General features: G+C 46.5%; 1 protein-coding gene across 2 annotated transcripts in view; it reads right to left on the bottom strand.

The window, feature by feature from the left end:
• Window positions 1-22,711, bottom strand: part of LOC108413120 (calmodulin-regulated spectrin-associated protein 3) — a 53,084-nt gene that overhangs the window by 26,561 nt on the left and 3,812 nt on the right. For both annotated transcript variants that reach the window (XM_017685474.2, XM_017685476.2), the window contains exons 2-5: window positions 13,420-13,694; window positions 9,908-10,048; window positions 9,619-9,705; window positions 6,654-6,686 (exon numbers count right to left, since the gene is read on the bottom strand). In XM_017685474.2, the coding sequence (XP_017540963.2) occupies window positions 6,654-6,686; window positions 9,619-9,705; window positions 9,908-10,048; window positions 13,420-13,694 (536 nt within the window). The remainder of the gene's footprint in view (window positions 1-6,653; window positions 6,687-9,618; window positions 9,706-9,907; window positions 10,049-13,419; window positions 13,695-22,711) is intronic.

Raw genomic sequence — 22,711 nt, 5'->3', positions numbered from 1 at the left:
GGTAAAGAGGAGCAAGACCATGAAGACATTTAAAAACCATCACCAGAACCTTAAAATCTATTCTAAAACTGACAGGTAACCAGTGCAGTGAGTGGAGTGCAGGTGTAATATGATCTCTCTTTCTTCTCCGGGTCAAGACCCTTGCAGCAGCATTCTGAACTCGCTGTAGGTGAGAGATAGAGCTCTTTGGGAGAGCAGATAAAACAGCGTTGCAATAATCTAACCTTGATGTGATAAATGCATGGACAAGTTTTTCACTATCAGCAGGAGAGAGCATATCTCGGACCTTAGCGATGTTTCTAAGGTGAAAATAAGCTGTCTTGCATGGTAGACCTGGGGAGGCGTGATTGGGAAGAATGGCCGGCCCGATCTAAACCCGAATGGTGAATTGTTATTGGACTTCTGTGCCAGGTATGGATTGTCCATAACAAACACCAAGTTCGAACACAAGGATGTTCATAAGTGTACATGGTACCAGAGCTCCTTGGGTCAGAGGTCAATGATCAACTTTGTTGTCGTTTCATCTTTCTTGGGACCGTATGTTCTGGACACTTGGGTAAAGAGAGGTGTTGAGCTGTCAATTGATCACCATCTGGTGGTGAGATGGATCAGATGGCAAGGAAAACCGATGGTCAGACCCGGTAGGCCCAAGAGAATAGTGAGGGTGTGCTGGGAATGACTGGACAACTGTCCAGTGACTCAGGAATGGTCGTGTTGGCTGTGCCCAAGCTGTATTCGGCAAACTCTGACTTCAAAGGATATTGTTGGTCTGTGGAAGGAGCACTTTGAAGAACTCCTTAATCCGGGAGACATGCCTCCCTCACAGGAGTCAGGGTCGGAGGCCTCTTGCGTGTCAATCTCCATTTCCCTGGTGGAGGTCACTGAGGTAGTTGGCAAGCTCTTCAGTGGCAAGGCACCGTGGGTGGATGAGATTCATCTGGAGATGCTTAAAGCTCTGGATATTGTGGGGCTGTCGTGGCTGACGCGCCTCTGCAATATTGCATGGACCTCAGGAACAGTACCCTTGGACTGGCAGACCGGGGTGGTGGTTCCCATTTTTAAAAAAGGGGACCGGAGGGTGTATCACACTGCTCAGCCTCCTTGGGAAAGTCTATGCCAAGGTGCTGGAAAGGAGACTGCGACCAATAGTTGAACCTCAGATTGAGGAGGAACAATGCAGATTCTGTCCTGGTTGTGGAACAATGGACCAGCTTTTCACCCTCTCGTGGATTGTTGAGGGTGCATGGGAGTTTGCCAACCCAGTCTACATGTGTTTTGTGGATTTGAAGAAGGCTCACGACCGGGTTTCCCCGAGACATCTTGTGGGAGGTCCCCCGGGAGTATGGGGTGCCGGGGCTGCTACTCCGGGCCATTCAATCTCTGTACTCCCAGAGTGAGAGCTGTGTTCGTATACTCAGCATTAAGTTGGACTCTTTCAGTATTACCATTGGGCTCCGGCTGGGTTGTGCCCTGTCTCCACTCCTGTTCATGATATTCATGGACAGGGTGTCAAGGCGTAGCCGAGGTCAGGAGAGCATTATGTGTGGCTGAATCACATGGATGCCTTCACATGGATGCAAGCGAAGCTTTAGAGATTCCTATAGCTATAAAAGCAGTTTGGATCTCTTTAGATCCAAACCTGTGTGGTTTAGACACCTGTTGTCCAGCGCTTGCTAGAAGGTCAGTCTTTATGGTTTAATCATATTCACAGTTGGTAACATGAGCCAGCGTGATTCCACACGGGAGCCTGAGAAGCGGATGCGGAGTGGATTGTTTGGCTGAGCACAACTTTAGTAGGTTACTGTAAGTGCAGGAGCAGCTGTATTATATACTTTTATTTCATCTGCACCGATCAGGCATAACATGATGACCACCAGTGTGTGTTGTGCTGGTCTGAGTGGATCAGACACAGCTGCTGGAGTTAATAAATACCTCACTGTCTCTGCTGGACTGAGAATAGTCCACCCACCAAATATCTAGCCAACAGCGTCCTGTGGGCAGCGTCCTGTGGCCACTGATGGAGGTCTAGAGGATGACCAACACAAACTGTGCAGCAGCAGATGAGCTGTCATCTCTCACTTTACATCTACAAGGTGGACGACAAGGTAGGAGTGTCTAATAGAGTGGACAGTGAGTGGACACAGCGTTTAAAAACTCCAGCAGCACTGCTGTGTCTGATCCACTCGCACCAGCACAGCACACACTAACACACTACCACCATGTCATTGTTACTGCAGTGCTGAGAATTACCCATCACCCAAATAGTACCTGCTCAGTGAGGGTCCATGGGTGTCCTGACCACTGAAGAACAGGGTAACAGAGTATCAGAGAAACAGATGGACTACAGTCTGTAACTGTAGAACTACAAAGTGCAGCTATACAGTAAGTGGAGCTGATAAAGTAGACAATGAGTGTAGAAACATGGAGGTGGTCAGAATGTTACACCTGACCGGTGTATGTATCCATATAAGACTGAATCTGGGACTGCTAGCCCCTTAAATGGCCAGGGCCCACCGGCAGGCCCAGAGTTTTATTACACACTTCTATAACCTCAGAACAGCTCAACCAGTTTGCAGTGTCTATTTCGAACACTCACAGCAACAAAGTACTTTTCTAGTGTGGAAATACTACATGAGATGAAACTAAGCTGATTAAGACTGTACTGAAATATAGCTTCATAAGACAGACTGGGAAGGTTTCAAGAACCACCATTTGACATGTGCCTGTAATAAAAACAAACTAGTGTGGAGTCATGGGGAAAAAACAGGAATTTGCTGTATACTTGCTACTTTTTCAAGCTAATTTCAGGAATAACTTCATGAATGTTTCCAGCTTCAGCGACTATCTCTTGCTCTGAAAAGCTTGTCTATAGAGATGCAAATGACTGCAACAAGCATCTTAACTTGATAAACAGTCATGTTCTTCCCATCAGACTGATAAAACCCATGCAGAGAAGCAGCCAGAGCCAGATTAAACTCCCAGTGAGAGGAGATGCTGTGGGAGCTGTGCTGATTTTAGCGTGCAGTATACATCAGACAGTTTGAACGTCTGTGTGCAGAGTATCTGAGGTTGAAACTCACTAAACTACAAACAAAACTTCTTCTGCCATGAAGACTTCACACCTCAAACCACAGCATCTGCTGCCCAAGTCCCTATTAGCCACATGCTCGGAAAGTCCTGTGTCTGTTCTTTTTCGTTTGGTTTTAATACGGCGACTAGTGGACCAGTGTTTCTGAATGACTAGTTGACTAGTAAAAATGAACAGTTGTGCAACCCCTAAAAGACATGGAGTAAAGATAAAGCAGTGGTTTCCAGTTTCAGTCCTGATACACATGTCATAATATAATAAATCAATCAGATTTATTACAGTTTTCCTTTTACAGCAAACGGAGTCAATCAGCCAAGTGCTAGAAAAAACAACAATGACCAGCACAGTCGGTCACCAGCAAAACCAACATATCGCTGGTGTCAGAACAAAACCTCGTATCTCCACAGTGGTAACTTACAGAGCCCCGCTGGTGACCTCCTATATAAATAAAAACAATGCGTGGCCATGACTTAGTAAGCCACGATATAATTTCCACGCCTTACTAAGTCATGACCACAACTTAATCATCTCATTCCCATGCCTTATTAGGTCATGGCCATGCATTAGGATCTTGTTTAGCTTTTGGTAGCTAATGTTCCCCCTAGATAAAGGCCAGGGGTCCATGGACACAGGGAATTATAGTAAACTGAGACGCTGGTGCTGTCGTCCCGCTGCTCGCACGCGGTCACTCAGGTTTGTGGACGGTGGAGTGGAGGGACGCCAGACTGTCTCAGAGTGCTTCCGTGTCTGTGTGTCCTTCTGGTTCTCTCCTGTTAGTTAAGCTGTCATAGTCAGATCTGCCGAAGTCGTTAGCCACACTCTGGAAATGTTTACATTCCCTGTTTATGTACAAACAGACAGAATAAAACTAATTCCCTCTCCCTGCTTTCTTTCCGAGTATACAATCACCCACATGTCCGGCCGGACACTGAAAGACGACCGACTGCTGAGCCCTCCTGCTGCCCACTTCAGACCAGCTGCCCACGCCCCAGCTACCACCACCTACCTTGGACTAGCTGCCCACCCTACACTGATGTTCTCATAGACTCCTAGTTATTACTAATACCAATATTACTGCTATTAATATTAGTAGTATAATCACTTGTAGGTAGTTTGACCAGAGGAGGATGGGTCCCCCCTGGTGAACCTGGTTCCTCCCAAGGTTTCTTCCTCAGTTCTGAGGGAGGTTCTCCTTGCCACTGTTGCCCTTGGCTTGCCCACCGGGGGGTTTCTGTACATTCTTACAGTCCTGTTGAAACTTTGTCTTTTCTGGAATTCTGTAACATCCGTTGTAAAAAGCGCTACAAATAAATTTGATGTGATTTGATTCCCAAGCATTAATAAGGCATTATTTTTATTTATTCAGGATTTCACCAGCGGGGCTTCATAGTAACTTCACAGGAGAAGGAAAAAACTTACTTTGCTTTAACATAAGTCAATGGAACCAGACGTTTTGCCAAGTAATGTTCACCTGTTTCATTTTGTCCAATCATTATGAAATTTACACACAATGTAAAGGCCAACAGGTATTTTTAAACTATGCCAAAACTGAAAAACGACAAAAATGAAGATATGAGGTTTCTTCTGACAGCAGCAATATGCTGGTCAACTAAAATGATTATCCTATGGTGACCAGCTAAACCTGAACCAGACCAGTTCTAGACTAGCATAGACCAGCATAGACCAGCATAGACCATCTTAGGACCATGCTGTTTTTTTTAGCAGAGCTATTTGGTGCCCTCAGTTTCCTACCTCCATTACTGGAGCTACGGTGCAAATGTAGCTAACAAGGTCCCTGCAGTTTTGTAGATAAACGTATGTCATTCAGTGTCAGAAACCACACAGGCAAACCTATTTGAGCTAAGTGTGATGATTTAGGCACACAGTTAGCATCTTGCTAATTGGTGGAGTATAAGGTTAAAATTCACGTTTTGGCTGATCAACCAAATGTGTACGGTATATGTATACAGTAAAATGTGTAAATTTCACTTTTTGTAGCTCCTCATGATTTGAAAAAAGGCATGTTGAAGCAGGCAGAAGGCTTCTGGGGCTGAAAACCAGTGCAATAAATAGAGAGAAGAGATAAACATGTGGGCGAGTGGAAGAGTGGAAGAGGGTCTTGGGCTCTAGTTCAGTGGTGTCCAGTCTTATCCAGAAAGGGTCAGTGTGGCTGCAGATTTACACTCCGAATAAGCCGAAACACACCTGATTACACTTGTTTAATCAGTTGGTCTCGGCCTTTAAACAGCTAACTTGGTGGAACAACAACCTTTTGTTATAAGACACTTTTGGGTAAGACACTTTTGGGTAAGACTGGTCAGTCCTGCTCTATAATCATGACAGAAAGCTTCAAAAATTCGAAGAGTTTCCAAAGAGTCTCCTCAAAATCAATCTTGCATCAAATGCATCTGATTAGTAAATGAAAAACTTGTCTAATGTTCAGTTTGTTCTGTGCCGTTTTATCTTGAAAGTTATTTTTTCTAAGCACCTACACCATGAAAAATTGCACACATGCCTGTGCAGCTTGTGACTAGGGCTGGGACCACTTTTCCATTCAGTCCATAATTCAGCGACAACTATCAACAACCATGAAATCAATAGCTAGTATCTTTCATATGCTTGAGCGTTCTGAGCTCCAATCCATGATCTGACACTCGAGCCCTGGTTGTTCTTCATTTACATACACACAAATGAGTGTATGTCATTAGAGTATTGCCACACAGTGGCACGAGAAATCTGTAATTCTGGTTTAACATTTAATTATTGTGGCCTTTCCATTTCTAGTTCATTTGTATTGGCGAAAACAGCAGATGTGATTGTAAAAGCATTCAAACTTAAAATTGTAACTGGGAGAATTGGATCTCCCATTCTGCTAAAAACATTTAGCAGTATAGGGAGTTGCATCGACTGATTGCAGGAGCTGAGGCTCTACAGCCAGTGCTCTGCTCCAGTTTCACATCTACAGCGTTTGATGTGGACTTATCAAACTTTTTCTTTCATTCAGTCCAATCTGACAGAAACAGTCACTCCACCTGTACTCAGGTGTTCTTAAAACAAACTCTGATTCTGATTCTGACATTGGCCAATTAACTAGGTGTGAAAATAAAAAAAGGAAAATAAAAGAAAAGGAGAAACAACAATAGGGCAATACAACTGTGAGCTGTGATGTGGAAGATGGCATTGGTGTCAATGTTTACTTTTTGAAAACTTGGTTTGTCTTTTGTTGAGATTGGATTCAGTGTGAAAAGGCCTTAAAGTTTTGAAACTGTAATAAATATACTGAACATGAAACAGGATAAAAACTGTGGCAGTAAATAAGGAAAATATCAGTATTTATTATTTGTTGTTTTTCCAAAGGTTGTCCCAGCCCTACTTTTGACCTCATGAATGTGCTAGTGACTCAAGCACTTTCTGATTACTGACTTTTGATAAATCAATAGATAGATAAAAACCCTCATGCCAATGTGTTCAGCAATCAAGCAGTCATTAAACCATCAAAGCTTTCTGTCCTTTCTAGAGCCCAGAGAGAAAACGTATGTGTGTGTATGCATCACTGAGTACTCACTGGGACCAGCTTCCAATACCAGCGTGTTGGACACTGTTACACCGAGACAAGAGAAGAGAGAGAAAAGAAAAAGAAAAGGTGTCAGTGACTATGGTGGAAAAAGTTAGTAAAAAGGATAAAAAGGTGTTTGTGTGTGGGGTGACCACCACAGGGTGCAGGATTTCTCCACAAGTCTTTGGGGCCACCTAAGAGTTTCGCAGTTTTGCTCTAATCCAATTCTCCAAAAGATTAGCACCATCTGCCCTTTCACCTAAGAATTTAACAGAAATTAAATAGAAAGGTGAATTGTGAACACAAGCCGAAGTCAAAATCCCAGTAATGCTGACGTTGCCTGCATAAGACAATACCTGTGAAATTACAGGGCTGAGTTCATGTGTGAGCAGATGCCAATAAATTACTGGGACATACGCTGGTTGTAGTCGGCAAAGTGAAACTGTTCTGCAACGTTTTTGTTTTTACAGTTGAGTAAACCCACTTGCAGCTTGCTGCTGCTGTCTAGCTGTTGCAGGGAACTCAGATATAGCATGGTTGTGTAAGATTTCCTTTACCAGCACACGCACTCTGTATCACCAAGATTGCTACAAGGCCACACAGTAACTGGGTGCCTGGGACCTCAGATAAACTGGCAGAGGATCTCAAAGTTGCTGCGGTGCCCAAATGTGACATCCAGGGTCTCTTCTACTGCCTTGCAGGAAAGTCTAGAAGGACAAATGATAGGGAAGTGCACCCTCATGTCCATGTCCATGTCTGTTTACTGTGTCTAATGTCTGTTTAATTTATTGTATTTATTGTTTCTAGCTTCATTTTTTTGATTGCTCACTATGTCTGCACATTTGCACTTTGTACCCTGTGTTCCTTGTTGCTCCGTGATGTTCCTGGAGGAACGTAATTTCACTCCACTGTGTACTTATACATAGATGGAATGACAATAAAAGCCTTGACCTTGACCTTCAGAGAAAAGCAAGCTGTTCCGGCAGGCTTTGAGGAAGTGCCTGGACTCCTTTCAGGTCTACCTCTAGGTGTGCAATATTGGGTGTAGTGCAGACCTTTTGTCACCTTAAACAAAATCAGGCATCTCTAGTAGTGCTAGCTTAACGTCTCTATCACCCTAGAAGTCTGTTGATGGGATACCTGATAATGGAAGCCGTATTTAATGACCTGGGAGCTCCTAGTACGGGTTGGTGCCAACTGGTATGAATGGCAGTTGCCTTTGGAAGACTTCTTTGCATCTCAGCAGCCCTATTTTGAGAAGACACAGCTCTCCCCAATCCGGGACATGTTGAGACAAGGTGGCCTAAATATTGCCTTCTTAGATCTCTCCTAACAGGCAATGAGGGCATTCAGCTCTGGGTGGAAAACACAGCAGTAATAATCCAATACTGCTAGAAAACATCTTGGTGAAGGAGTCTTTGGAAAAGAGAGAGACTTGACCAAACCTAATGGAAACACCTGTTGTCATGTGTGGAAAACTCATCACCCAATACTGATGCCCTTAGAAAAGTGATAAAATCCATCAGCTGGGTACTTCGATGCAACAGACTTTAATGCAGACTACAAGGTTTGATTACAAGGTAACAGCAGGAGGACAAGTAAGTAGTCTTTTCTGTCAAAGCACTGGAAAAAGGCAAGGCCACTGCTTTTTTTTGCCTTCTGCCCAGTGACTGCTGGGATACACTCCAGCACCGAGAGGCAGACAGCAAGTTTGCTCTTTCAGGCTGAACAGAAACCTCTTTGACGCAAGGAGGCTTTAAGCCATCATTCTTAAGCCAGAGTATGAGTGGCTTGTGTGGCACTTACTACAGACACTTACTGTGTTTGTGAAAGCATACAGCACAACAGAGCCATCCATTAACATCTCCAAAACACTGGCAATGTCTTTTGCAAGTAGATACTCCACCACCAAAACCAATTTTCTCTACCATAGACTCTTCACTTAACTGTGTACAGTCCTTCAAATGCCTTGGAACTCTCTTCTCCGAACTCTGTAGATTGAATCAGGAAGCCACATCAAATAGACTTCATCTACATTTGGACATGTTAAGCAGTGTTCCTTAACAGCAACCTGAACATAGCACCAAAGTTGTAGTCCACACTTTTGCATGGATGTACACTTCCAAGCTACAATCTCAAATATCTTGGATCTTTGCTCATAAAATGCCTGAAACACATTTTGAAAGTGACTTGGCAGGACAATGTCTTACATCTAAAGTGATCCTGAAGTGGATGGACAGAAGAAGCATTGAGACTACCATTTTTCATCCGCTCAGAAGGGCCACAGCATCAAGACACCAGAGGACTGCCTTCCCTACAAGGTCCTCTGAGGGCAACTTGAGGGCATTTTTACCCTTTTCCCGAATACTTGAGTCTACTCCCAGGACCGATCTTGTTTGGTGGAGGATCTCATTATTGCTGGTTTGCTTTCACACACAAGAAATCCATGTGAACCTTGGATCAACTGAGTGATTCCTTATGTCACTTTTCTACATACAAACAAACACTCAAGGGGCAAAAGCAGCACTTTTTGGATACATGGCATTTCCCTGTGCAGGAGCATGGCATCACGAAACTTGAAAAAGGAATTCACGCTACAAAATGAATCAATCGCACAGTCCCACACATAGCACCAGGAGCACCTGACCACACCAGAGTTTGCTGGAAGTGAACCCCAAACCACCGATTCCAGATATCGGCTCTCTGGATGACTCCTTGACCAAACGTACTGAACTGGCAAAGCAAGCAGTAGTCCTGGGTATGAAAACACCCTGAGAATGGGTCACTGTTTTACTGGTGGGCATAAAACCTAGCTTAAAACCCAGCCTAAGAGCTCCCTCAAGACATTCTGACCAGACTTGAGAATGAAAATGGGATGAAAAGTACCCGCAGTTATGGTTGCACCTGTGCATGTTTCTGTGTGTGTGTGTGTGTGTGTGTGTGTGTGTGTGTGTGTGTGTGTGTGTGTACTCACTGATGGCTGGACTGGTTGTAAATCTGTGCAGGGCTGTGGCTTCTGAGCATCATCTGCCTCTGTACTTTCCCTCAGCTTCTGATTCAGCTGTGAGACACAAACGATGCACGTGAGACGAAGTACAGATTGAAGACATTCTTCTGTCTCACCTACACTGCGACAAATCTACTTATGTGGCAACTGAGATTACTTTTACACAGGACCTGAGATTTGCTCTGAACGTTATCACACACAGTGCTCTACTCAGGATGGGCGTTCAGATTCAAGACTCCAGGCTGTAGAATTAAACCTTGTTGATCCAGAAGAGGAGAGAATTCTCCCAGCTTGCTCCATCGCCAAACTGGTCGGCCTCTTTGGCCATCTTGACCTCACCCACAGTCTCCATGGCAGCCAGCGACATCAGCGATTCGATCACAGCCAAATGTGCACCCTGCAACCAATCAGAGGCGAGAAAGACACCCAGCGAGAGTGAGGAACGTTGGTATGTTAAATATTTTGGAATGCAAATTAAGGACATCTAAGAGAAGCTCAAACCAAGCCACACACACACACTCACAAACAAACACACACACACACACTCAGAAACACACACACACTCACAAACACTCACACACACACACACACACACTCACACACACACACTCACACACACACTCACAAACACTCACACACACACACACACACTCACACACACTCACAAACACACACACTCACACACACACTCACAAACACACACACGCACACTCACACACACACACACACACACTCACAAACACAAACACACTCACACACACACACACTCACAAACACACTCACACACACACACACACACACACACTCACAAACACACTCACACACACACTCACAAACACACACACAAACACACTCGCACACACACACACACACACACACACACACACACACACACACACACACTCACGCACACACACACTCATCCATCCCAAATGGGCACATTCACAGTAAGACTGGCGATCCGCCCTGAATGGAGAGCTCAGCAGAGGAGGATAGAAGGGAAATTGATAGAAATGGCTAGAAATGTGGAGGCGTAAGATCTGAGGAAGAGAAAGAATTGGGCAGAAAAACTCAAATGTAAACATGGAAATGTAAACAGGTGGCGGTGTTGACTTGGACAGTAGAAGGGATCTCTCAACAGAGCCACTGTTGCCTAGGTTAACAGCTCTGAAGGAACACCACCCTGTACAATAGCTGCAGTACAGTTACCCTGAGCGAACTGATCCACGGGGTGGTTCTGCTCTCTCTCATTAGCCGTAGCTTTTGTGGGACTATAGGTTGCTAGCTAACTGCTGTACAGTTAATGTTTCCAGCTAATCTAGAGCAGCACTCTAATCTCTCTTGTTGGGAGTCGCTGCTGTAGAGCTAATGTTAGCTGACAAATACAGAGAACACTTGTCTCATTTGGAATTGCAGTTGTAGGTGTCAAGGAGTCAAGGTGTGAAATACACAGGGTTCTGGGGGGTCCAGGACTCCCTAATTAAGCGCTTGGACCACCTGAATGTCTCACAATCAAAATTCTGAGGGGCCCTAAAAATAAACTTATTACAGCGTTATCATGATATTTAGAGACACTCAAATCCAGATTCAGTGAAGCTGATTGCTGATCTGCTTCCCCCACAATCAGCTTCTGTCTCTGGTGGTCTTAACTAACTAGTGCTGCAGCTCTGCTCTGCCTCAGGGTGGCGCTGTAGCAGACTGGCTCACCCAGTTGGTCCTTCATAGTCTAGAAACCATAACTGTAACCTGGATTCCTCTGTAAAACTTTGCAATGAGCTGCAGCAGATCTGAAAACCGGAAAACTCGCCCAGTTTCCCAAAATTCCTCACACTGAAGACAGAAGAGGAGACAAGGATGACCTCATGACTGTGAGGAAGAGCGCAGAACCGCACTAGAACAGAGACTCTACAGAAGAGTAGACGAGGAAGATCTCAGTTACTGTGAGGAAGAGCGCAGAACCGCTCTAGAACAGAGACTCTACAGAAGAGGAGACGAGGAAGATCTCAGTTACTGTGAGGAAGAGCGCAGAACCGCACTAGAACAGAGACTCTACAGAAGAGGAGACGAGGAAGATCTGTTACTGTGAGGAAGAGCGCAGAACCGCGCTAGAACAGAGATTCTACAGAAGAGGAGACAAGGAAGATCTCAGTTACTGTGAGGAAGAGCGCAGAACTGCACTAGAACAGAGACTCTACAGAAGAGCAGACGAGGAAGATCTCAGTTACCGTGAGGAAGAGCGCAGAACTGCACTAGAACAGAGACTCTACAGAAGAGGAGACGAGGAAGATCTCAGTTACTGTGAGGAAGAGCGCAGAACCGCACTAGAACAGAGACTCTACAGAAGAGCAAACAAGGAAGATCTCAGTTACCGTGAGGAAGAGCGCAGAACTACACTAGAACAGAGACTCTACAGAAGAGGAGACGAGGAAGATCTCAGTTACTGTGAAGAAGAGCGCAGAACCGCACTAGAACAGAGACTCTACAGAAGAGGAGACGAGGAAGATCTCAGTTACTGTGAGGAAGAGCGCAGAACCGCACTAGTACAGAGACTCTACAGAAGAGGAGACGAGGAAGATCTCAGTTACTGTGAGGAAGAGTGCAGAACCACACTAGAACAGAGACTCTACAGAAGAGGAGACAAGGAAGATCTCAGTTACTGTGAGGAAGAGCGCAGAACCGCACTAGAACAGAGACTCTACAGAAGAGGAGACGAGGAAGATCTCAGTTACTGTGAGGAAGAGCGCAGAACCACACTAGAACAGAGACTCTACAGAAGAGGAGACAAGGAAGATCTCAGTTACTGTGAGGAAGAGCGCAGAACCGCACTAGAACAGAGACTCTACAGAAGCGGAGACGAGGAAGATCTCAGTTACTGTGAGGAAGAGTGCAGAACCGCGCTAGAACAGAGACTCTACAGAAGAGGAGACGAGGAACATTTCAGTTACGGTGAGGAAGAGCGCAGAACCACACTAGAACAGAGACTCTACAGAAGAGGAGACAAGGAAGATCTCAGTTACAGTGAGGAAGAGCGCAGAACCGCACTAGAACAGAGACTCTACAGAAGAGGAGATGAGGAAGATCTCAGTTACTGTGAGGAAGAGTGCAGAACCGCACTAGAACAGAGACTCTACAGAAGAGGAGACGAGGAACATTTCAGTTACCGTGAGGAAGAGCGCAGAACCACACTAGAACAGAGACTCTACAGAAGAGGAGACGAGGAAGATCTCAGTTACAGTGAGGAAGAGCGCAGAACCGCACTAGAACAGAGACTCTACAGAAGAGGAGATGAGGAAGATCTCAGTTACTGTGAGGAAGAGTGCAGAACCGCACTAGAACAGAGACTCTACAGAAGAGGAGACAAGGAAGATCTCAGTTACTGAGTCTCTGATGGAGAATTAGCAGCCAGCGAACACTGGAGTAGCCAGCCAACATGGGACACCCCAACATCTGAGTTTGATATTACCTGGCAGATCTTCAGGGCTAATGTTAGCTGGCTCTTCTGAAGGAGCACTCTGGCCTCTCATTAGGAATAGCTGTGGTAGTAACATTAGTTGGCTGACCTGTCAGGTTAATGTTAGCTAGCTAAAGTGGAGACACATGCTTTTCCTATTCTCTCTAAGTATGAAGAACTGCTGTATGGTTGAGGTTATCTAGGTGATCAGCGGGATCTGTCTTCTCTCCCGCGTTAGGAACATACATTTGTTTTTACAAAAAACAAACATCTGTCATAAAAGTGTTAGCCAAAGTAAGACTAACACCCACGCTCACCATATTGACAGGTTTGCAGGTAAGCTGTGCGTCTATGACGGGTTTCTGTGAGTGGGTTGGAGCCAGGCCGCGGTGCTGGAGGATCTGCAGCAGGCTGGCATGGTCTCTAGGGGGCGCTGGTGAGCTGGTGTGTGTTTGAGACACTGCATGTGGGAGAGAAGTGAAAGCGCTGCAGTACAGCTCACTGGACAGCAGGACGCGTTCCACTGGAGGGCCGAATCCATCATCAGACTGACCATCAGCTAGAGCCTCAGAAAGATCTGTGGGGATGTTGTCTGGAGAGGAAGAGAGAATCAGAATCAGTTTTCATTAGCAAAGTGCAGTGTGTACAAGGAATTTCTCATTTGTCATATATATCTCACCAAAGTGAGCGCACCCCTCAGATTTATGCCGATATTTTATTCTATCTTTTGATGGGACGACACTGTAGAAATAAAACTCTGATATAAGTTAAAGTGGTCAGTGTGCAGCTTGTATAGCAGTGCAGATTCACTGTCCTCTGAAAAGAATTCAACACACAGTCATTAATGTCTGAATATCTGGCACCACAAATGAGTCCACCTCACAGTGAACATGTCCAGATTGTGCCCAGTCCTGTCGTCGTCCCTCCCTGGTGTCGTGTGACTCGTTAGAGTTACAGGGTTCCAGGTGTGAATGGGGAGCAGGGCTGTTAAATTTGTTTTGGGTAAAATTCACTCCCACTGGCCACTGGATATTCAACACAGCACCTTATGGTGAAGAACTCTCTGATGATGTGAGAAATAGAACTGTTGGTCTCCACAAAGGCGCCTGGGCTAGCACGGTGGCCAAGGTCACACAGCGGTTTTCCAGGGCAGGTTCCACTCAGAACAGGCCTCGCCAGGGTCCACCAAAGAAGCTGAGTCCACGTGTTCAGCATCATATCCAGAGGTTGGCTTCAAAAAATAGACGCATTAGTGCTGCCAGCATTGCTGCAGAGGTTGAAGAAGTGGGAGGTCTGCCTGTCAGTGCTCAGACCATACGCCGCACAATGCATCAACTCTGTCTGCATGGCCGTCGTCCCAGAAGGAAGCCTCTTCTGAGGCTGACGCACAAGAAAGCCCAGAAACAGTTTGCTGAAGACAAGCAGTCCAAGAACATGGATTACTGCAACCACGTCCTGTGGTTTGACAAGACCAAGATAAACTTGTTTGACTCAGATGGTGTCCAGCATGTGTGGCGGTGCCATGCTGAGGAGCACCAAGACAACTGTATCTTGCCTACAGGCAAGCATGGTGGTAGCAGCATCATGGTCTGGAGCTGCATGAGTGCTGCCAGCACTGGGGAGCTGCGGTTCATTGAGGGAAACATGAATTCCAACATGTAATGTGACATTCCGAAGCAGAGCATGATTCCCTCCCTTCGCAAACTGCACCACATGGCAGTTTTCCAACTCGATAACAACCCCAAACACACCTTCAAGATGACAACTGCCTTGCTGAAGGTAAAGGTGATGGACTGTCCAAGTATGTCTCCAGACCTAAACCCAATTGAGCACCTGTAGGGCTTCCTCAAGCAGAAGGAGGAGGAGCTCAAGGTGTTTAACATCCACCAGCTCCGTGATGCCGTTATAGAGGCGTGGAAGAGGATTCCAGCAGCGGCCTGTGTGGCTCTGGTGAATTCCCTGCCCAAGAGGGTTCAGGCAGTGCTAGATAATAATGGTGGTCACACTAAATATTGATACTGACCACAATCTGGACACGTCCACTGTGAGGTGGACTCGCTTGTGCTGCCAGCTATTCAGACATTAATGTCTGTGTGTTCTCTTCAGAGGACAGTAAATCTGCACTGCTATACAAGCTGCACACTGACCACTTTAACTTATATCAGAGTTTCAGTTCTGTAGTGTCGTCCCATCAAAAGATATTTGCAGTCACTTTTGAATGCTGGTGGTGCTTTCACACTCGTGGTAGCAGGAGACGGACTCTACAACTCATACAAGTGGCTCAGGTAGTGCAGCTCGTCCAGGATGGCACATCAATGCGAGCTGTGGCAAGAAGGTTTGCTGTATCTTGTCAGCGTAGTGTCCAGAGCCTGGAGGCGCTACCAGGAGACAGGCCAGTACACCAGGAGACGTGGAGGAGGCCGTAGGAGGGCAACAACCCAGCAGCAGGACCGCTACCTCCGCCTTTGTGCAAGGAGGAACAGGAGGAGCACTGCCAGAGCCCTGCAAAATCACCTCCAGCAAGCCACAAATGTGCATGTGTCTGCACAAATGGTTAGAAACCGACTCCATGAGGATGGTATGAGGGCCCGACGTCCACAGATGGGGGTCGTGCTCACAGCCCAACACCGTGCAGGACGCTTGGCATTTGCCAGAGAACACCAGGATTGGCAAATTCGCCACTGGCGCCCTGTGATCTTCACAGATGAAAGCAGGTTCACACTGAGCACATGTGACAGACGTGACAGAGTCTGGAGACGCCGTGGAGAGCGATCTGCTGCCTGCAACGTCCTTCAGCATGACCGGTTTGGCAGGGGGTCAGTAATGGTGTGGGGGGGCATTTCTTTGGAGGGCCGCTCAGCCCTCCATGTGCTCGCCAGAGGGAGCCTGACTGCCATTAGGTACCGAGATGAGATCCTCAGATCCCGTGTGAGACCATATGCTGGTGCGGTTGGCCCTGGGTTCCTCCTAATGTAGGACAATGCTAGACCTCATGTGGCTGGAGTGTGTCAGCAGTTCCTGCAAGATGAAGGCATTGAAGCTATGGACTGGCCCACCCGTTCCCCAGACCTGAATCCGATTGAGCACATCTGGGACATCGTGTCTCGCTCCATCCACCAACACCACACCACAAATTGTCCAGGAGTTGGCGGATGCTTTAGTCCAGGTCTGGGAGGAGATCCCTCAGGAGACCATCCGCCACCTCATCAGGAGCTGCCCAGGCATTGTAGGGAGGTCATACAGGCACGTGGAGGCCACACACTGGTTAATAAATATTATTTCCATTGATGATTTTTGTGATTTTGTTGTCAGCACATTCAACTTTCTACAGAACAAAGTATTCAATGAGAATATTTCACTCATTCAGATCTAGGATGTGTTATTTGAGTAATCCCTTTATTTTTTTGAGCATATATATATATCCATCCATCCATCCATCCATCCATCCATTATCTTCCGCTTGTCCGGGGTTCGGGTCGCGGGGGCAGCATCCTAAGCAATGAAGCCCAGACCTCCCTTTCCCCAGCCACTTCCACCAGCTCTCCAAGGGGGATTCCGAGGCGCTCCCAGGCCAGCTGGGCGATATAGTCGCGCCAGCGTGTCCTGGGTCTTCCCCGGGGTCTCCTCCCAGGTGGACTCGCCTGTGACACCTCCCGAGGGAGGCGTCCAGGAGGCATCCTAACCAGATGCCCGAACCACCTCAGCTGGCTCCTCTCAACGTGAAGAAGCAGCGGCTCTACTCCGAGTCCTTCCCGGATGACTGAACTTCTCACCCTATCTCTAAGGGAGAGTCCAGACACCCTGCGGAGGAAACTCATTTCGGCCGCTTGTATTCGCGATCTTATTCTTTCGGTCATTAACCAAAGCTCATGACCATAGGTGAGGGTGGGAACGTAGATCGACCGGTAAATCGAGAGCCTTGCCTTATGGCTCAGCTCTTTCTTTACCACAACAGACCGGTAAAGAGCCCGCATCACTGCTGACCCAGCACCAATCCGCCTGTCAATCTCCCGCTCCCTTGTACCATCACTCGTGAACAAGACCCCGAGATACTTGAACTCCTCCACTTGAGGCAAGAGCCTATCCCCGACCCAGAGAGGGCTCTCCACCCTTTTCCGCCTGAGAACCATGGTCTCGGATTTAGAGGTACTGATTCTCATCCCAGCCGCTTCACACTCGGCTGCAAACCGATCCAGCGAAAGCTGAAGTTCGCGGCCTGATGTCCCCAATAGGACCACATCATCTGCAAACAGCAGTGATGTGACCCTGAGGTCACCAAACCGGACACCCTCCATCCCCTGACTGCGCATAGAAATGCTATCCATAAAAATTATGAATAGAATCGGTGACAAAGGGCAGCCCTGACGGAGTCCAACTCTCACTGGGAACGAGTCTGACTTACTGCCGGCTATGCGAATCAAACTCCAGCTTTGTTTGTACAGGGCCTGAATGGCTCGTAGCAAAGAGCCATGTACCCCGTACTCCCGAAGCACCTCCCACAGAATACCCCGGGGAACACAGTCGAATGCCTTCTCCAGATCCACAAAGCACATGTGGACTGGTTGGGCAAACTCCCATGAACCCTCCAGAATCCTGGAGAGGGTGAAGAGTTGGTCCAGTGTTCCACGACCAGGGCGGAACCCGCACTGTTCCTCCTGGATCCGAGGTTCGACTATAAGCCGGACTCTCTTCTCCAGTACCCCTGCATAGACCTTGCCAGGGAGGCTGAGAAGTGTGATTCCCCTGTAGTTGGAACACACCCTCCGGTCCCCTTTTTTAAAAAGAGGCACCACCACCCCAGTCTGCCAAGCCAGTGGCACCGCCCCCGATGTCCACGCAATGTTGAAAAGACGTGTCAGCCAAGACAGCCCCACAACATCCAGAGCCTTGAGGAACTCAGGGCGGATCTCATCCACCCCTGGAGCCTTGCCACCAAGGAGCTTCTTAACTACCTTAGCGACTTCGGCCTCAGTAATGGACAAGCCTATTCCCATGTCCCCAGACTCAGCCTCCTCACTGGAGAACGTGTCGGTGGGATTGAGAAGGTCCTCAAAGTATTCCTTCCACCACCCAATGACGTCTTCAGTCGAAGTCAGCAGCACACCATCTCCACTATATACAGTGCTAGTGGCACACTGCTTTCCCCTTCTGAGTCGCCTGACGGTTTGCCAGAATCTTTTCGGAGCCGACTTAAAGTCAGTTTCCAAGGCCTCACCAAACTCCTCCCATACACGGGTTTTTGCCTTGGCAACAACTGAAGCCGCAGATCGCTTGGCCTGTCGATACCTGCCAGCTGCCTCTTTTGTCCCACAGGCCAACCATGCCCGGTAGGACTCCTTCTTCAGCTTGACGGCATCTCTCACCTGGGGTGTCCACCACCGGGTTCGAGGATTACCGCCCCGACAGGCACCAACTGCCTTACGGCCACAGCTACAGTCAGCCGCTTCAGCAATGGAGGAACGGAACATGGCCCATTCTGAGTCAATGTCCCCCACCTCCCCCGATATCTGGTCAAAGTTCTGACGGAGGTGTGAGTTGAAGATCAATCTGACAGGTTCTTCTGCCAGACGTTCCCAGCAAACCCTCACTATGCGTTTGGGCTTGCCTGGTCTGACTGGCATCTTCCCCCACCACCTGATCCAACTCACCACCAGGTGGTGATCAGTTGACAGCTCAGCTCCTCTCTTTACCCGAGTGTCCAAAACACATGGCCGCAAGTCCGATGACACGACTACAAAGTCAATCATTGAACTGCGGTCTAGGGTGTCCTGGTGCCATGTGCACTTATGGACATCCTTGTGTTCATACATGGTGTTCGTGATGGACAAACTGTGGTTTGCACAGAAGTCCAAAAACTGAACACCACTCGGGTTCAGATCAGAGAGGCCATTCCTCCCAATCACACCCCTCCAGGTCTCACTGTCATTGCCCACGTGAGCGTTGAAGTCCCCCAGTAGGACAATAGAGTCTCCAGGAGGAGCACTTTCAAGCACCCTTCCCAAGGACTCTAAGAAGGCTGGGTACTCTGTTCGGTGCATAAGCACAGACAACAGTCAGGACCCGTTCCCCAACCCGAAGGCGTAGGGAAGCTACCCTCTCGTCCACCGGAGAAAACCCCAACATACAGGCACCGAGTCGAGGGGCTATGAGAAAGCCCACACCTGCCCGCCGCCTCTCACCATGGGCAACTCCAGAAAAGAATAAAGTCCAGCCCCTCTCAAGGAGATTGGACCCAGAGCCCAAGCTGTGTGTTGAGGTGAGCCCGACTATATCTAGCCGGTATCTCTCAACCTCGCGCACCAACTCAGGCTCCTTCCCCGCCAGTGAGGTAACGTTCCAAGTTCCAAAAGCCAGTTTCAGCAACCGAGGATCAGAACGCCAAGGCCCACGCCTTCGGACACTGCCCGATCCACAACGCACCGAACCCCTACTACTGCCCCTCCCATTGGTGGTGGGTCGATGGGAGGGGGGACTCATGTAACTCCTTCGGGCTGGGCCCGGCCGGGCACCATGAGTAAATGCCCGGCCACCAGACGCTCGCTGGCGAGCCCCTCCCCCAGGCCTGGCTCCAGGGTGGGGCCCCGGTAACCCTGTTCCGGGCAGGGTACACAAGTCCTGTTTTTCTGTCTTCATAGGGGTTATTATGGATCACACTTTGTCTGACCTGTCACCTAGGACCAGTTTGCCATGGGAGACCCTACCAGGAGCTTTTGCTCCAGACAACATAGCTCCTAAGATCATTCAAGCACGCAAACCCCTCCACCACGATAAGGTGGTGATCCAAGGAGAGGCATATATATATATATATATATATATATATATATATATATATATATATATATATACACACACACACACACACACACATGTATATATATATATATATATATATATATATATATACATATATATTCTGTTCTACAGTTGAGCGGCTCTAAACATAGGTATTGTGATATAAACCGAGTCTGTTCTACAGTTTCTCGTTAGGCTGAATGAATAACCGACTCTAAATGTAGGTATTGTGATATAAACCGAGTGTGTTCTACAGTTTCTCGTTAGGCTGAATGAATAACCGGCTCTAAATGTAGGTATTGTGGTATACACCAAGTCCGTTCTACAGTTTCTCATTAGGCTGAATGAATAACCGGCTCTAAATGTAGGTATTGTGAGATAAACCGAGTCAGTTCTACAGTTTCTCATTAGGCTGAATGAATAACCGGCTCTAAATGTAGGTATTGTGATATAAACCGAGTCCGTTCTACAGTTTCTCGTTAGGCTGAATGAATAACCGACTCTAAATGTAGGTATTGTGATATAAACCGAGTCCGTTCTACAGTTTCTCATTACGCTGAATGAATAACCGACTCTAAATGTAGGTATTGTGATATAAACCGAGTCCGTTCTACAGTTTCTCGTTAGACTGAATGAATAACAGACTCTAAATGTAGGTATTGTGATATAAACCGAGTCCGTTCTACAGTTTCTCGTTAGGCTGAATGAATAACCGACTCTAAATGTAGGTATTGTGATATAAACCGAGTCCGTTCTACAGTTTCTCATTACGCTGAATGAATAACCGACTCTAAATGTAGGTATTGTGATATAAACCGAGTCCGTTCTACAGTTTCTCGTTAGGCTGAATGAATAACCGACTCTAAATGTAGGTATTGTGATATAAACCGAGTCTGTTCTACAGTTTCTCGTTAGGCTGAATGAATAACCGGCTCTAAATGTAGGTATTGTGATATAAACCGAGTCCGTTCTACAGTTTCTCGTTAGGCTGAATGAATAACCGACTCTAAATGTAGGTATTGTGATATAAACCGAGTCCGTTCTACCGTTTCTCGTTAGGCTGAATGAATAACCGACTCTAAATGTAGGTATTGTGATATAAACCGAGTCCGTTCTACAGTTTCTCGTTAGACTGAATGAATAACAGACTCTAAATGTAGGTATTGTGATATAAACCGAGTCCGTTCTACAGTTTCTCGTTAGGCTGAATGAATAACCGACTCTAAATGTAGGTATTGTGATATAAACCGAGTCCGTTCTACAGTTTCTCATTACGCTGAATGAATAACCGACTCTAAATGTAGGTATTGTGATATAAACCGAGTCCGTTCTACCGTTTCTCGTTAGGCTGAATGAATAACCGGCTCTAAATGTAGGTATTGTGATATAAACCGAGTCCGTTCTACAGTTTCTCGTTAGGCTGAATGAATAACCGACTCTAAATGTAGGTATTGTGATATAAACCGAGTCCGTTCTACAGTTTCTCGTTAGGCTGAATGAATAACCGACTCTAAATGTAGGTATTGTGATATAAACCGAGTCCGTTCTACAGTTTCTCGTTAGGCTGAATGAATAACCGACTCTAAATGTAGGTATTGTGATATAAACCGAGTCCGTTCTACAGTTTCTCATTACGCTGAATGAATAACCGACTCTAAATGTAGGTATTGTGATATAAACCGAGTCCGTTCTACCGTTTCTCGTTAGGCTGAATGAATAACCGGCTCTAAATGTAGGTATTGTGATATAAACCGAGTCCATTCTACAGTTTCTCGTTAGGCTGAATGAATAACCGGCTCTAAATGTAGGTATTGTGATATAAACCGAGTCCGTTCTACAGTTTCTCATTAGACTGAATGAATAACCGACTCTAAATGTAGGATTTGTGATATAAACCGAGTCCGTTCTACAGTTTCTCGTTAGGCTGAATGAATAACCGGCTCTAAATGTAGGTATTGTGATATAAACCGAGTCTGTTCTACAGTTTCTCATTAGACTGAATGAAACACCAGCTCTAAATGTAGGTATTGTGATAAATCTGACACCACATCATCTCATACGCTCAAAACAGAGAGAGACTGGGTGAGTCTCGGGAACGAGGGTCTGATACAGACAGAAAGTGATGGGTCTCCTTCACGCAAACGCCACCCACCAGCATACTAGACCTAGGACTCTCAGCACACAGAGGGATTCCCACGCTGACCCACATTTAGAGAGCCTGTGCAAAGCAGCAGCAGTGATGTGGAGGAAGAAACACTGGCCTCCTTCAGAGCTTACATAAGCAGCTGAAGAGTACACAAATAAGAAAAGGGAGGTTTAAGCACTGTAAGCATATCTGTAATTGGCTAAAAGGCCTGGCATGACTGCCTTTCAGGAAAACAGACTCTTTGTTGTCTACATTTAAACTGGAATTCCACTTATTTTTCAACTTTTCTGCATCATTAAAGACGTAACGTGCTCTGTTCTAGAGTCAGGACTGTTCACAGTGGTGGTGAAAGGAACCAGACGTCCCCCTCTAAAATCTCCCTCAACGAAAGCTCCCACATGAAATGGTTCTGAATTCACTGCCTGATGACTGAGACGCTGCTTGATGATAGTTTTGAGAAGATTTTAGCCCTTTTTAATGTTATTTCTTGGTGTATCTGAAGTCCGTTTGTTGCATTTATTTTGTTTTTTCTTTCATTTTGGTTGTTTTACTTATTCTGTGCAACCTGGCGAGCTCAAAGACAATTTTTCCAAAAATGAGTAATAACGCTTTATTCCATTCTGCTGTATTCTACTCTAAAATATATGTTTAATACTCTGTTTGTGGGAGTT

The sequence above is a fragment of the Pygocentrus nattereri genome, chromosome 12 (assembly GCF_015220715.1).
Source record: "Pygocentrus nattereri isolate fPygNat1 chromosome 12, fPygNat1.pri, whole genome shotgun sequence".
In the NCBI taxonomy this organism is placed as follows: Eukaryota; Metazoa; Chordata; class Actinopteri; order Characiformes; family Serrasalmidae; genus Pygocentrus; species Pygocentrus nattereri.
The sequence above is the reverse complement of the archived record's forward strand: the minus strand, read 5'-3'. Positions and strand labels throughout refer to the sequence as shown.